A 15,850-nucleotide genomic window follows, 5' to 3' on the forward strand; every position below is an offset into this window, starting at 1 on the left:
AGGAGCAGGTAGGATCACATGACTTATCATAGCCAAGGTACAACCAGCTCCATGTCTTCAGAAAGGAGCAGGAAGGATCACAGGACTTAACATAGCCATCGTACAACCAGCTCCATGTCTTCAGAGGGGAGCAGGTAGGATCACAGGACTTAACATAGCCAAGGTACAACCAGATCCATGTCTTCAGAAATGAGCAGGTAGGATCACAGGACTTAACATAGCCAAGGTACAGGTAAAACAAGGATGCATTTACAATAGCGTCCTCAATACGTGTATTTTTTTAAGTAAATGTTGGGTTCCTACTGGATAGCGGCTTTAAACTGGGCTGAGGCTAGAAACAGGATGTCATGTTCATTTGGAGGAACAAAGTCATCATGGCAAATAAGGACTTTGGAAATACTGTTTCATATGACTTTCCAATTTACTCTACAAAGCCTTGTATCCTCTGGGGATTGCTCTGATTTGTCAATAGAATGTCTGGCGAGGAAACGCGCTCTTGACATCAGAGTGTAAGTGCATAATGACAGTTTTATCAACTCAAGTTGCCAAAATAAATATTGCCTTTTGATGAAACATGTCAATCACAGTGTTTAGTTCAACAGGTTATTTATTATTGACTAGTGGAAGACACATTGTCAAGATTCTTTATTTTCCAGACAGACAGACAGACAGACAGACAGACAGACAGACAGACAGACAGACAGACAGACAGACAGACAGACAGATATGCGGGCTGTCAAACCTCTATAGGCACAATGCACGTTCATATTTTCCTCTATGAAGAGTGAAAAGAGAATAAAGCTTCAACATTGCTGACACAACAAACAGAAGTCTGAATCACATTTACAGTTTTTCCCAATTGTTAACACACGTTTGCTGAAACTACATCTCAGGCAGTCAAAACTCTAAACACAAAACAGTTAGCCAATTGGGCAGTGTTGTATGGTCCAAGGGTGGCAAGGCAGTGGAGGACCCCATTGTGGCTCATAGCTGCGCATATGGTGACATTTCCCCCATGCTGGCCAGGTACAGTACCTCAGTGATGGCACGTTGACCAATGATGTTCCTTCCTCTCCTCCTCAACTTCACTAAATTTAATCAAGCCTCATCTATGAGTATGAGTTCCTGGGGGATGGGACTTGCATCCAACTCCATGATTATCTAAAATGACAGTAAATACTGTAATTGCTGTATAGTAAAGTTCACTGGCAACATCAGTGAGTCTCTAATGTTTCAAGAGTGTTTAAAATATATATATATATATATATTTCACATTTATTTAACCAGGTAGGCAAGTTGAGAACAAGTTCTCATTTACAACTGCGACCTGGCCAAGATAAAGCAAAGCAGTGTGACACAGACAACAACACAGAGTTACACATGGAGTAAACAAACAAGCCAATAACACAATAAACAAGTCAATGATACAGTAGAAAAAGAAAGTCTATATACAGTGTGTGCAAAAGGCATGAGGAGGTAGGCAATACATAGACCATAGGAGAAAATAATTACAATTTAGCAGATTAACACTGGAGTGATAAATGAGCATATGAAGATGTGTATGTAGAGATACTGGTGTGCAAAAAGAGCAGAAAAGTAAATAAAATAAAAACAGTAAGGGGATGAGGTAGGTAGATAGGGTGGGCAATGTACAGATGGACTATGTACAGCTGCAGGGATCGGTTAGCTGCTCAGATAGCTGATGTTTAAAGTTGGTGAGGGAAATAAAAGTCTCCAACTTCAGCGATTTTTGCAATTCATTCCAGTCACTGGCAGCAGAGAACTGGAATGAAAGGCGGCCAAATGAGATGTTGGCTTTGGGGATGATCAGTGAGATATACCTGCTGGAACGTGTGCTACGGGTGGGTGTTGTTATCGTGACCATTAAACTGAGATAAGGTGGAGCTTTACCAAGCATAGTCTTATAGATTACCTGGAGCCAGTGGGTCTGGCGACGAATATGTAGCCAGGGCCAGCCGACTAGAGCATACATGTTGCAGTGGTGGGTGGTATAAGGTGATTTGGTAACAAAACGGATGGCACTGTGATAGACTGCATCCAGTTTGCTGAGTAGAGTATTGGAAGCTATTTTGTAGATGACATCGCCGAAGTCGAGTATCGGTAGGATAGTCAGTTTTACTAGGTTAAGTTTGGCGGCGTGAGTGAAGGAGGCTTTGTTGCGAAATAGAAAGCCGATTCTAGATTTGATTTTGGATTGGAGATGTTTAATATGAGTCTGGAAGGAGAGTTTACAGTCTAGCCAGACACCTAGGTATTTGTAGTGGTCCACATATTCTAGGTCGGAACCGTCCAGGGTGGTGATGCTAGCCGGGCGGGCTGGTGCGGGCAGCGAACGGTTGAAAAGCATGCATTTGGTTTTACTAGTGTTTAAGAGCAGTTGGAGGCCACGGAAGGAGTGTTGTATGGCATTGAAGCTGGTTTGGAGGTTAGTTGTCCAAGGAAGGGCCAGAAGTATACAGAATGGTGTTGTCTGCGTAGAGGTGGATCAGGGAATCGCCCGCAGCAAGAGCGACATCATTGAAATATACAGAGAAAAGAGTCGGCCCGAGAATTGAACCCTGTGGTACCCCCATAGAGACTGCCAGTGGTCCGGACAACATGCCCTCCGATTTGACACACTGAACTCTGTCTGCAAAGTAATTGGTGAACCAGGCGAGGCTGTCGTTAGAAAAACCAAGGCTATTGAGTCTGCCGATAAAAATACGGTGATTGACAGAGTCGAAAGCCTTGGCCAGGTCGATGAAGACGGCTGCACAGTACTGTCTTTTATCAATGGCGGTTATTATATCATTTAGTACCTTGAGCGTGGCTGAGGTGCACCCGTGACCGGAGTAGCCAGGAGGAAGGCATGGCCAGCCGTTGAGAAATGCTTACTGAAATTTTAGATTATCATGGATTTATCGGTGGTGACCGTGTTACCTAGCCTCAGTGCAGTGGGCAGCTGGGAGGAGGTGCTCTTGTTCTCCATGGAATTTACAGTGTCCCAAAAGTTTTTGGAGTTAGAGCTACAGGATGCAAATTTCTGCTTGAAAAAGCTAGCCTTTGCTTTCCTGACTGACTGCGTGTATTGGTTCCTGACTTCCCTGAACAGTTGCATATCACGGGGACTATTCGATGCTATTGCAGTCCGCCACAGGATGTTTTTGTGCTGGTCAAGGGCAGTCAGGTCTGGAGTGAATCAAGGGCTATATCTGTTCTTAGTTCTGCATTTTTTGAACGGGGCATGCTTATCTAAGATGGTGAGGAAATTACTTTTAAAGAATGACCAGGCATCCTCGACTGACGGGATGAGGTCAATATCCTTCCAGGATACCCAGGCCAGGTCGATTAGAAAGGCCTGCTCTCAGAAATGTTTTAGGGAGCGTTTGACAGTGATGAGGGGTGGTCGTTTGACCGCAGACCCATAGCGGATAATGGCAATGAGGCAGTGATCGCTGAGATCCTGATTGAAAACAGCGGAGGTGTATTTGGAGGGCAAGTTGGTCAGGATAACGTCTAAGAGGGTGCCCATGTTTACGGATTTGGGGTTGTACCTGGTGGGTTCCTTGATGATTTGTGTGAGATTGAGGGCATGTTGCTTAAATTGTAGGACTGACATGGTGTTAAGCATATCCCAGTTTAGGTCACCTAGCAGAACGAACTCTGAAGCTAGATGGGGGGCGATCAATTCACAAATGGTGTCCAGGGCACAGCTGAGAGCGTAGGGGGGTCGGTAGCAGGCAGCAACAGTGAGAGACTTATTTCTGGAGAGATTCATTTTTAAAATTAGAAGTTCGAACTGTTTGGGTATAGACCTGGAAAGTATGACAGAACTTTGCAGGCTAGCTCTGCAGTAGATTGCAACTCCTCCCCCTTTGGCAGTTCTATCTTGACGAAAAAGGTTGTAGTTTGGTATGGAAATCTCCAAATTTTTGGTGGCCTTCCTAAGCCAGGATTCAGACACGGCAAGGACATCAGGGTTGGCGGAGTGTGCTAAAGCAGTGAATAAAACAAACTTAGGGAGGAGGCTTCTGATGTTGACATGCATGAAACCAAGGCTTTTTCGATCACAGAAGTCAACAAATGAGGGTGCCTGGGTTTACCTCCACATCACCCGAGGAACAGAGGAGGAGTAGGATGAGGGTACGGCTAAAGGCTATCAAAACTGGTCGCCTAGAGCGTTGGGGACAAAGAAGCGGATTTCTGGGCGTGGTAGAATAGATTCAGGGCATAATGTGCAGACAGGGGTATGGTGGGGTGCGGGTACAGCGGAGGTAAGCCCAGGCACTGAGTGATGATAAGAGAGGTTGTATCTCTGGACATGCTGGTTATAATGGGTGAGGTCATTGCATGTGTGGGAGGTGGGACAAAGGAGGTAACAGAGCTATGATGAGTGGAACTAGGGGCTCCATTGTAAACTAAAACAATAACTTACCTAAGAAACAGTATACAAGGCATATTGGCATTTGAGAGAGACATACAGCGAGGCATAAAGTAATCACAGGTGTTGATTGGGAGAGCTAGCTAGACAACAACGGGTGAGACAACAGCTGATCAGCTAAAACAACAACAACAGGTAAAATGGCGATGACTGGACAGAGAGGGTCGGTTAACTACGCACACAGCCTGAGTTCGCGGCTTGGGCCGACAGATAAACAAATAATAAACAGAATGGAGTACCGTGATTAACTTCTCTAGGGCCGGCGGGACGAAATCGTCCCACCTACGTAACAGCCAGTGGAATCCTGTGGCGCGTTATTGAAATACCTTAGAAATGCTATTACTTCAATTTCTCAAACATATGACTATTTTACACCATTTTAAAGACAAGACTCTCGTTAATCTAACCACACTGTCCGATTTCAAAAAGGCTTTACAACGAAAGCAAAACATTAGATTATGTCAGCAGAGTACCCAGCCAGAAATAATCAGACACCCATTTTTCAAGCTAGCATATAATGTCACAAAAACCCAGAAGACAGCTAAATGCAGCACTAACCTTTGATGATCTTCATCAGATGACACACCTAGGACATTATGTTATACAATACATGCATGTTTTGTTCAATCAAGTTCATATTTATATCAAAAAACAGCTTTTTACATTAGCATGTGACGTTCAGAACTAGCATACCCCCCGCAAACTTCCGGTGAATTTACTAAATTACTCACGATAAACGTTCACAAAAAGCATAACAATTATTTTAAGAATTATAGATACAGAACTCCTCTATGCACTCGATATGTCCGATTTTAAAATAGCGTTGTAAAGCCTTTTTGAAATCGGACAGTGTGGTTAGATTAACGAGAGTCTTGTCTTTAAATAGCTGTAAAATATTCATATGTTTGAGAAATTGAAGTAATAGGATTTTTAAGGTTTTGAAAATCGTGCCACAGGCTGCAAGTGGCTGTTACGTAGAGGTTAAACAAATCAAAATATATTTAAGACTTTATGAATATATCTAACTTTACAGTACCACCACCTCTACCTCTACCTCTACCTCTACAGTACCTCTACCTCTACAGAACCTCTACCTCTACAGAACCTCCACCTCTACAGTTCCTCCACCTCTACCTCAACAGAACCTTTACCTCCACCTCTACAGTTCCTCTTCCTCTACAGTACCTCTACCTCCACCTCCACCTCTACAGTTCCTCCACCTCCACCTCTACAGTACCTTCACCTCCACCTCTACAGTACCTCCACCTCTACCTCAACAGAACCTTTACCTCCACCTCTACAGTTCCTCTACCTCTACAGTACCTCCACCTCCACAATTCCTCTACCTCTACAGTACCTCCACATCCATCTCCACCTCTACCTTTACAGTACCACCACCTCTACCTCTACAGTACCTCTACCTCTACAGAAGCTCCACCTCTACAGTTCTTCCACCTCTACCGCAACAGAACCTTTACCTCCACCTCCACAGTTCCTCTTCCTCTACAGTATCTACCTCCACCTCTACCTCTACAGTACCTCTACCTCCACCTCTACAGTTCCTCTACCTCTACAGTACCTTCACCTCCACCTCTACAGTACCTCCACCTCCACCCCTTCTCTACAGTACCTCCACCTCCACCTCTACCTTTACAGTACCTCCACCTCTACAGTACCTCCACCTCCACCTCTACCTTTACAGTACCTCAACCTCCGCAGTACCTCTACCTCTATAGTACCTCCACCTCTACCTCTACAGTACCTCCACATCTACCTCTACTGTACTTCTACCTCTACAGTACCTCCACAGTACCTCCACCTTTACAGTACCTCCACCTCCACCTTTACAGTACCTCTACCTCTACAGTTCCTCTACCTCTACAGTACCTCCACAGTACCTCTACCTCTATAGTACCTCCACCTCTACCTCTACCTCTACAGTACCTCTACCTCTACAGAACCTCTACCTCTACAGAACCTCCACCTCTACAGTTCCTCCACCTCTACCTCAACAGAACCTTTACCTCCACCTCTACAGTTCCTCTTCCTCTACAGTACCTCTACCTCCACCTCCACCTCTACAGTTCCTCCACCTCCACCTCTACAGTACCTTCACCTCCACCTCTACAGTACCTCCACCTCTACCTCAACAGAACCTTTACCTCCACCTCTACAGTTCCTCTACCTCTACAGTACCTCCACCTCCACAATTCCTCTACCTCTACAGTACCTCCACATCCATCTCCACCTCTACCTTTACAGTACCACCACCTCTACCTCTACAGTACCTCTACCTCTACAGAAGCTCCACCTCTACAGTTCTTCCACCTCTACCGCAACAGAACCTTTACCTCCACCTCCACAGTTCCTCTTCCTCTACAGTATCTACCTCCACCTCTACCTCTACAGTACCTCTACCTCCACCTCTACAGTTCCTCTACCTCTACAGTACCTTCACCTCCACCTCTACAGTACCTCCACCTCCACCCCTTCTCTACAGTACCTCCACCTCCACCTCTACCTTTACAGTACCTCCACCTCTACAGTACCTCCACCTCCACCTCTACCTTTACAGTACCTCAACCTCCGCAGTACCTCTACCTCTATAGTACCTCCACCTCTACCTCTACAGTACCTCCACATCTACCTCTACTGTACTTCTACCTCTACAGTACCTCCACAGTACCTCCACCTTTACAGTACCTCCACCTCCACCTTTACAGTACCTCTACCTCTACAGTTCCTCTACCTCTACAGTACCTCCACAGTACCTCTACCTCTATAGTACCTCCACCTCCACCTCTACCTCTACAGTACCTCCACCTCCACCTCTACAGTTCCTCCACCTCTACTCTATACCCCTACCTCTACAGTACCTCCACAGTACCTCTACCTCATTAGTACCTCCACCTCTACAGTACCTCTACAGTGCCTCCACCTCTACAGTACCTCCACCTCTACCTTTACAGTACCTCTACCTCTACAGTACCTCCACAGTACCTCTACCTCTACCGTACCTCCACCTCTACCTTTACAGTACCTCCACTTCCACCTCCACCTTTACAGTACCTCCACTTCTACCGCTACAGCACCTCTATAGTACCTTCACCTCTATAGTTCCTCTACCTCTACAGTACCTTTACCTCCACCTCTACCTCTACAGTACCTCTACCTCTACCTCTACAGTACCACTTCCTCCACCTCCACCTCTACCTCTACAGTACCTCCACCTTCACCTCTACCTCTACAGTACCTCCACCTCTACCTCTACAGTACCTCCACCTCTACCTCTACTGTACTTCTACCTCTACAGTACCTCCACCTCTACCTTTACAGTACCTCCACCTCCACCTTTACAGTTCCTCTATCTCTACAGTTCCTCTACCTCTACAGTACCTCCACAGTACCTCTACCTCTATAGTACCTCCACCTCCACCTCTACAGTTCCTCCACCTCTACTCTATACCCCTACCTCTACAGTACCTCCACAGTACCTCTACCTCATTAGTACCTCCACCTCTACAGTACCTCTACAGTGCCTCCACCTCTACAGTACCTCCACCTCTACCTTTACAGTACCTCTACCTCTACAGTACCTCCACAGTACCTCTACCTCTACCGTACCTCCACCTCTACCTTTACATTTACAGCGACTTACAAATTGGTGCATTCACCTTATGATATCCAGTGGAACAACCACTTTACAATAGTGCATCTAAATCTTTTAAGGGGGGGGGGTTAGAAGGATTACTTTATCCTATCCTAGGTATTCCTTAAAGAGGTGGGGTTTCAGGTGTCTCCGGAAGGTGGTGATTGACTCCGCTGTCCTGGCGTCGTGAGGGAGCTTGTTCCACCATTGGGGTGCCAGAGCAGCGAACAGTTTTGACTGGGCTGAGCGGGAACTGTGCTTCCTCAGAGGTAGGGGGGCCAGCAGGCCAGAGGTGGATGAACGCAGTGCCCTTGTTTGGGTGTAGGGCCTGATCAGAGCCTGAAGGTATGGAGGTGCCGTTCCCTTCACAGCTCCATAGGCAATCACCATGGTCTTGTAGCGGATGCGAGCTTCAACTGGAAGCCAGTGGAGAGAGCGGAGGAGCGGGGTGACGTGAGAGAACTTGGGAAGATTGAATACCAGACGGGCTGCGGCGTTCTGGATAAGTTGTAGGGGTTTAATGGCACAGGCAGGGAGCCCAGCCAACAGCGAGTTGCAGTAATCTAGACGGGAGATGACAAGTGCCTGGATTAGGACCTGCGCCGCTTCCTGTGTGAGGCAGGGTCGTACTCTGCGAATGTTGTAGAGCATGAACCTACAGGATCGGGTCACCGCCTTGATGTTAGTGGAGAACGACAGGGTGTTGTCCAGGATCACGCCAAGGTTCTTAGCACTCTGGGAGAAGGACACAAGGGAGTTGTCAACCGTGATGGCGAGATCATGGAACGGGCAGTCCTTCCCCGGGAGGAAGAGCAGCTCCGTCTTGCCGAGGTTTAGCTTGAGGTGGTGATCCGTCATCCACACTGATATGTCTGACAGACATGCAGAGATGCGATTCGCCGCCTGGTTATCAGAAGGGGGAAAGGAGAAGATTAATTGTGTGTCGTCTGCATAGCAATGATAGGAGAGACCATGTGAGGATATGACAGAGCCAAGTGACTTGGTGTATAGCGAGAATAGGAGAGGGCCTAGAACAGAGCCCTGGGGGACACCAGTGGTGAGAGCGCATGGTGCGGAGACAGATTCTCGCCACGCCACCTGGTAGGAGCGACCTGTCAGGTAGGACGCAATCCAAGCGTGGGCCGCGCCGGAGATGCCCTACTCGGAGAGGGTGGAGAGGAGGATCTGATGGTTCACAGTATCAAAGGCAGCAGATAGGTCTAGAAGGATGAGAGCAGAGGAGAGAGAGTTAGCTTTAACAGTGCGGAGAGCCTCCGTGACACAGAGAAGAGCAGTCTCAGTTGAATGCCCAGTCTTGAAACCTGACTGATTAGGATCAAGAAGGTCATTCTGAGAGAGATAGCAGGAGAGCTGGCCAAGGACGGCACGTTCAAGAGTTTTGGAGAGAAAAGAAAGAAGGGATACTGGTCTGTAGTTGTTGACATCGGAGGGATCGAGTGTAGGTTTTTTCAGAAGGGGTGCAACTCTCGCTCTCTTGAAGACAGAAGGGACGTAGCCAGCGGTCAAGGATGAGTTGATGAGCGAGGTGAGGTAGGGGAGAAGGTCTCCAGAAATGGTCTGGAGAAGAGAGGAGGGGATAGGGTCAAGTGGGCAGGTTGTTGGGCGGCCGGCTGTCACAAGACGCGAGATTTCATCTGGAGAGAGAGGGGAGAAAGAGGTCAAAGCACAGGGTAGGGCAGTGTGAGCAGGACCAGCGGTGTCGTTTGACTTAGCAAACGAGGATCGGATATCGTCAACCTTCTTTTCAAAATGGTTGACGAAGTCATCTGCAGAGAGGGAGGAGGGGGGAGGGGGAGGAGGATTCAGGAGGGAGGAGAAGGTAGCAAAGAGCTTCCTAGGGTTAGAGGCAGATGCTTGGAATTTAGAGTGGTAGAAAGTGGCTTTAGCAGCAGAGACAGAAGAGGAGAATGTAGAGAGGAGGGAGTGAAAGGATGCCAGGTCCGCAGGGAGGCGAGTTTTCCTCCATTTCCGCTCGGCTGCCCGGAGCCCTGTTCTGTGAGCTCGTAGTGAGTCGTCGAGCCACGGAGCAGGAGGGGAGGACCGAGCCGGCCTGGAGGATAGGGGACAGAGAAAATCAAAGGATGCAGAAAGGGAGGAGAGGAGGGTTGAGGAGGCAGAATCAGGAGATAGGTTGGAGAAGGTTTGAGCAGAGGGAAGAGATGATAGGATGGAAGAGGAGAGAGTAGCGGGAGAGAGAGAGCGAAGGTTGGGACGGCGCAATACCATCTGAGTAGGTGCAGAGTGAGAAGTGTTGGATGAGAGCAAGAGGGAAAAGGATACAAGGTAGTGGTCGGAGATTTGGAGGGGAGTTGCAATGAGATTAGTGGAAGAACAGCATCTAGTAAAGATGAGGTCAAGCGTATTGCCTGCCTTGTGAGTAGGGGGGGAAGGTGAGAGGGTGAGGTCAAAAGAGGAGAGGAGTGGAAAGAAGGAGGCAGAGAGGAATGAGTCAAAGGTAGACGTGGGGAGGTTAAAGTCACCCAGAACTGTGAGAGGTGAGCCATCCTCAGGAAAGGAACTTATCAAGGCGTCAAGCTCATTGATGAACTCTCCAAGGGAACCTGGAGGGCGATAAATGATAAGGATGTTAAGCTTGAAAGGGCTGGTAACTGTGACAGCATGGAATTCAAATGAGGAGATAGACAGATGGGTCAGGGGAGAAAGAGAGAATGTCCACTTGGGAGAGATGAGGATTCCAGTGCCACCACCCCGCTGGCTCGATGCTCTAGGGGTATGCGAGAACACGTGGGCAGACGAAGAGAGAGCAGTAGGAGTAGTAGTGTTATCTGTGGTAATCCATGTTTCCGTCAGCGCCAGGAAGTCTAGGGACTGGAGGGTAGCATAGGCTGAGATGAACTCAGCTTTGTTGGCTGCAGACCGGCAGTTCCAGAGGCTGCCGGAGACCTGGAACTCCACGTGGGTCGTGCGCGCTGGGACCACCAGGTTAGAGTGGCAGCGGCCACGCGGTGTGAAGCGTTTGTATGGCCTGTGCAGAGGGGAGAGAACAGGGATAGACAGACACATAGTTGACAAGCTACAGAAGTGTTGTTTCTTGTATTATTGTCTCTTGTGTCTTTAGAGAACTGTTTCACTTTGATATCCTTTTTCTTCTGTCCTGATTTTCTCTTTCTTTTCTTCTGTTAACTAGATATTCTTTGTTGTTCTTCGTTAGCTAGCTAGCTTCTTCCAAAAGAGTCCCTAGCAACTGCTTAGCAACTGGTAAACAATTCAGCTAGCTAAGATAACTACAATTTTATGAAAAATAGTTATTTTTCAAAAGCCTATCTTCTTTGTTTGTTGCTTGTTTTTTCTCCTATTCAGTCTTGCAGTTTTCTTTTGCTTTTTTCCGATGTACTTCACTCTAAAAACCATGTAAATTTCAATATTTGTAGGAGCTCATTTTTCAGCTGCTGCTGCTCAAATTGGAGTTCCGGAACATCATTTATAACACATTTACAGTACCTCCACTTCCACCTCCACCTCTACCTTTACAGTACCTCCACCTCTACCGCTACAGCACCTCTACCTCTACAGTACCACTTCCTCCACCTCCACCTCTACCTCTACAGTACCTCCACCTTCACCTCTATCTCTACAGTACCTCTACCTCTACCTCTACAGTACCTCTACCTCTACAGTACTTCCACCTCTACCTTTACTGTACCTCTACCTGTGCAGTACCTCTACCTCCACCTCGTCCTCTACCTCTGCAGTACATATACAGTACCTCCACCTCTACCTCTGCAGTACCTCCACCTCTACCTCTACGGTACCTCCACGTCTACCTCTACAGTACCTACACCTCCATCTCTACCTCTTCCTCTACAGTACCTCCACTTCCTCTCTACCTCTACAGTACCTCCACCTCTACGTCTACCTCTACAGTACCTCCACCTCTACCTTTACAGTACCTCCACCTCCACCTCTACCTTTACAGTACCTCCACCTCTACCTCTTGAGTACCTGTACCTCCACCTCCACCTCTACAGTACCTCTACCTCCACCTCCACCTCTACCTCCACCTTCCAAGTTTGCTTCCATTGTTCTCCAATCACAGGAGTACTCACCTGTGGCCTTTTTATCCATGAGTTACAGATTTGGTGTATGGCTCTACTAAATGAGTTACAGGTTTGGTGTATGGCTCTACTAAATGAGTTACAGATTTGGTGTATGGCTCTACTAAATGAGTTACAGGTTTGGTGTATGGCTCTACTAAATGAGTTAACAGATTTGGTGTATGGCTCTACTAAATGAGTTACAGGTTTGGTGTATGGCTCTACTAAATGAGTGACAGATTTGGTGTATGGCTCTACTAAATGAGTGACAGATTTGGTGTATGGCTCTACTAAATGAGTTACAGGTTTGGTGTATGGCTCTACTAAATGAGTTACATGTTTGTTGTATGGCTCTACTAAATGAGTTACAGGTTTGGTGTATGGCTCTACTAAATGAGTTACATGTTTGTTGTATGGCTCTACTAAATTAGTTACAGGTTTGGTGTATGGCTCTACGAAATTAGTTACAGGTTTGGCTGAATATTCCTCATGGACCAGTGTGTAATTGGGAAAAACTGTAATATTTAAAACTTCCAGTTGATCTAAACAGAAACCGTCGCCTCTTTCTGTTGCTGTTTTATCTCACCCCACATGTTCACTTGGACTGTAAAGCTAATATTTGCCATCTTGTTTAAAGCTGGCATTAAATTTCCAGTGACTGTCTTGCCCTCAGATCTATTCACTGAAGTCCCACCATGCATCTCTGTGTCAGGTGCCCTGATGTAACTGTGACACTGGAATGAGACCCAGAGCAAGGATTTATGGGATAGCCTGAATCCTAGCTCCTTGGAGGGGGAGAGAGAGAGAGAGGGAGAGAGAGAGGGAGAAACAGAGCGAGAGAAACAGAGAGAGAGAGAATATCGGAGCTGCCTTGGTTCTCTATTTCTTGACAGAGCACTACACCATCTGCAGAGCACCGCGCCATCTGCAGAGCACCGCGCCATCTGCAGAGCACTGTGCCATCTGCAGAGCACCGCGCCATCTGCAGAGCACCGCGCCATCTGCAGAGCACCGCGCCAACTGCAGAGCACCGCGCGCCAACTGCAGAGCACCGCGCGCCAACTGCAGAGGACCGCACGCCAACTGCAGAGGACCGCACGCCAACTGCAGAGCACCCAGATTCTCCCTTTGAGCAGCACTCAATCTCTCTCCAACTGTTCTCGCGAATAGGATTCAGCAGCAAGTGTTTCACCTAGGGAGAAAAAAAGAAATAGCAAGCCAGATACCATAGATACAGTACACACTGTATCTTCTTCGTTGTTGCTCAACACTGACTTAATTGACTTAATTGTTCATCTTGTCCCGTCTGACAGTGCTGTGTGGAACCCCGCCCGCTGTGGAGAATGCCCATCTGATTGGCCGTCGACGGTCCCATTATGACATCCATGCGGTGGTGCGTTACCAGTGTGCCGAAGGTTTCTACCAGCGCCACATCCCCACCGCGCGTTGCCGGGCCGATGGCACCTGGGACCGGCCCAAGATCATCTGCACAAAGTGTGAGTGACAAACAGCACTTTTTTCGGATAACAAACCTTTATTCACCCAGGTAGGCTTTTCTGTATTCCTTCTAGTATGGGCTGAATGAGAAACAGAATGGTAAATGTTGTTACTGCACCAATTTTGAGGTGTAACTACCTGTGTTCCCCTCCCTCAGCTCGGCGATCCCACCGGTACCGCCGCAACCACCGCCACGGCCAGCGCCGAGAGCGTAGGAACCACAGGAGATACGGAGGAGAGGCACACATGGAGAGGGGAGAGGACGCACACAGCCAATACTGAACCAAATACTACACCTCCCACAATGCTCTGCACCTGACCGCTGACTTATCCTGGGGCTGAGGGGACCAACCAATCAGGCCTCACAATGGACAATAGTTGACATCTGAACGTTCTCTTTTCCTGACCTATTTCAGGCTGTCTCTTTGGATTGAAATCTCACTTGAGATACTGTATGTGTGCAAAACTTTAACTTTCATGCAAATGTCCGATTGACATCAGTGCAAAAAAAGTTCTGTGTTACGCACCCATATCTCATGTTTGGATTTGTCCTTTTGTTGTTGATTTTGTTTAACCCATGTCCATTACTTACAACAGTAATAGTCTCTTTCTCGCTAACACAGTCGCTAATACTGTACCTTAGAAACAGCAAATCCTTGGCATGTCTATGAATAACCTATTCTCACTGTCGAAACATAAATAAAGTGAGGTGTGTGTGTGTGTGTGTCTGTTCGTGCGTGTGTATGTGTGTGAGAGAAAGTGTGTATCCTATGCGAGTGTGTTTTGATAAGTTTGAAGCTTGTTCTACATCTCAGAACATCCTAATGTTTGTGTTCTGTTTATAAAGCACAGATGTAATTAATATGTTAGCTAGTTAGCTTTCAGTCCCAATTAACCCAGAGCTTTTGTCTGTATCCTGTACTTATGTTCCCTTAGGGCTCCTGAATAGTAGGGCTGTTTTATTATTCAACTTATGTGCCATTTTCTAATATTTGCTAACTTTTCATGTCACGTCACTATTTATTATGGACTCTTCGCTAGTTAATATGTTGATTTTTTTTTTTTTTTTACATAATCCAACAATGTAATACCTGTTTTCTTTTATGTACCATTCTCTTACAATCAAAAAGTGTTAACCAAAAAACAAGTTAACCCTTTGATTGCCTGTACTGTAAATACTGTGGTTTTGTTTGTTTGTTTGTTATTGACTGACACCTGATTGGTACCTGACCCTTGTCCAGCCATGTGTTTCCCATCGGCATCTCAACTAATATTCTAAAACAGCCCCATCGATCTAAATGGAATAAAATAGGAGAGATTAAAATACTACGGACTGAGACAAAACATTCCCAAGATATCTACTCGATCGTCAATAGACCCAGTCTTTGCCTCCAATATGTGATGGGTAGGATGCCATGAATCTGGTCCTTGATTGGTCGTCATCCCTTTTTTGGTGTTGTTATGATGTCCTGTCCAGCTGTTGTGTTCCATTCTTAATAAAGCTAAAAAACAAACAAATGAACGACAACAGCGTATCTGGTCAGTTTTGTGATTGAAGCTGTGCTTTAACGCTTGTATTTCTATTTCTTTGTACGTTTCTACCCCATCGCTGTACCTCAGACACGGAAGACTGACAGCAGCTTGTAGCTAACCCATGCCTCCTAAACCAGCATTCAGGAACAAAACAAACCGAATAATAATTTCAACATCTTCTACTCATTTACCAGCTCTGTTCACCTCACTTCATTCTCCGCCCAGAGAAAGAGGCCATTCTGGCCAATAGTTTTCATTCTGTCAGGAACAAACAGGATATTTTCTCCTCTCTTTGGTCTCTGTTTTGAACGGATTGTGGAGGGAAAATACATGTAAGAATGGACCCTATAGAGGAAAATACATCTAAAAGAATCAACCCAATAAAAGAAAGTTAATCTAAAGGAATTGGTCCAATACAACCACTGCTAGACAACCACTGCTAGTTTAATCTCAGTTGGCTCCGTTGGCTCTGAGACCTGACCCCCCTCTCTGTCACAGCCTGATTCACTGGGATATAAACTGTGGAGCAGAGAGAGGTTTTGAGAGTAAAAAGAAGGCAATATTTAAAAAGTTGCTTGACTGTTGAAATCAGGTGAGAGTGATTTCCGTACAGGTGAACCACAGACATTAAAACCAGAGCTGAACATGTGGGAA

The 15,850-nt window shown here is 46.6% G+C and overlaps 1 protein-coding gene across 2 annotated transcripts in view; it reads left to right on the plus strand.

The window, feature by feature from the left end:
* Positions 1-15,191, plus strand: part of LOC106569686 (neurocan core protein) — a 127,811-nt gene extending 112,620 nt beyond the window's left edge. For both annotated transcript variants that reach the window (XM_014141247.2, XM_045694358.1), the window contains 2 exons: positions 13,480-13,662; positions 13,821-15,191. In XM_014141247.2, coding sequence (XP_013996722.2) covers positions 13,480-13,662; positions 13,821-13,945 — 308 coding nt within the window. In that variant the 3' untranslated portion in view covers positions 13,946-15,191. The remainder of the gene's footprint in view (positions 1-13,479; positions 13,663-13,820) is intronic.
* The last annotated feature ends 659 nt before the right edge of the window (positions 15,192-15,850 follow it).

The sequence above is a fragment of the Salmo salar genome, chromosome ssa14 (assembly GCF_905237065.1).
Source record: "Salmo salar chromosome ssa14, Ssal_v3.1, whole genome shotgun sequence".
NCBI lineage: Eukaryota > Metazoa > Chordata > Actinopteri > Salmoniformes > Salmonidae > Salmo > Salmo salar.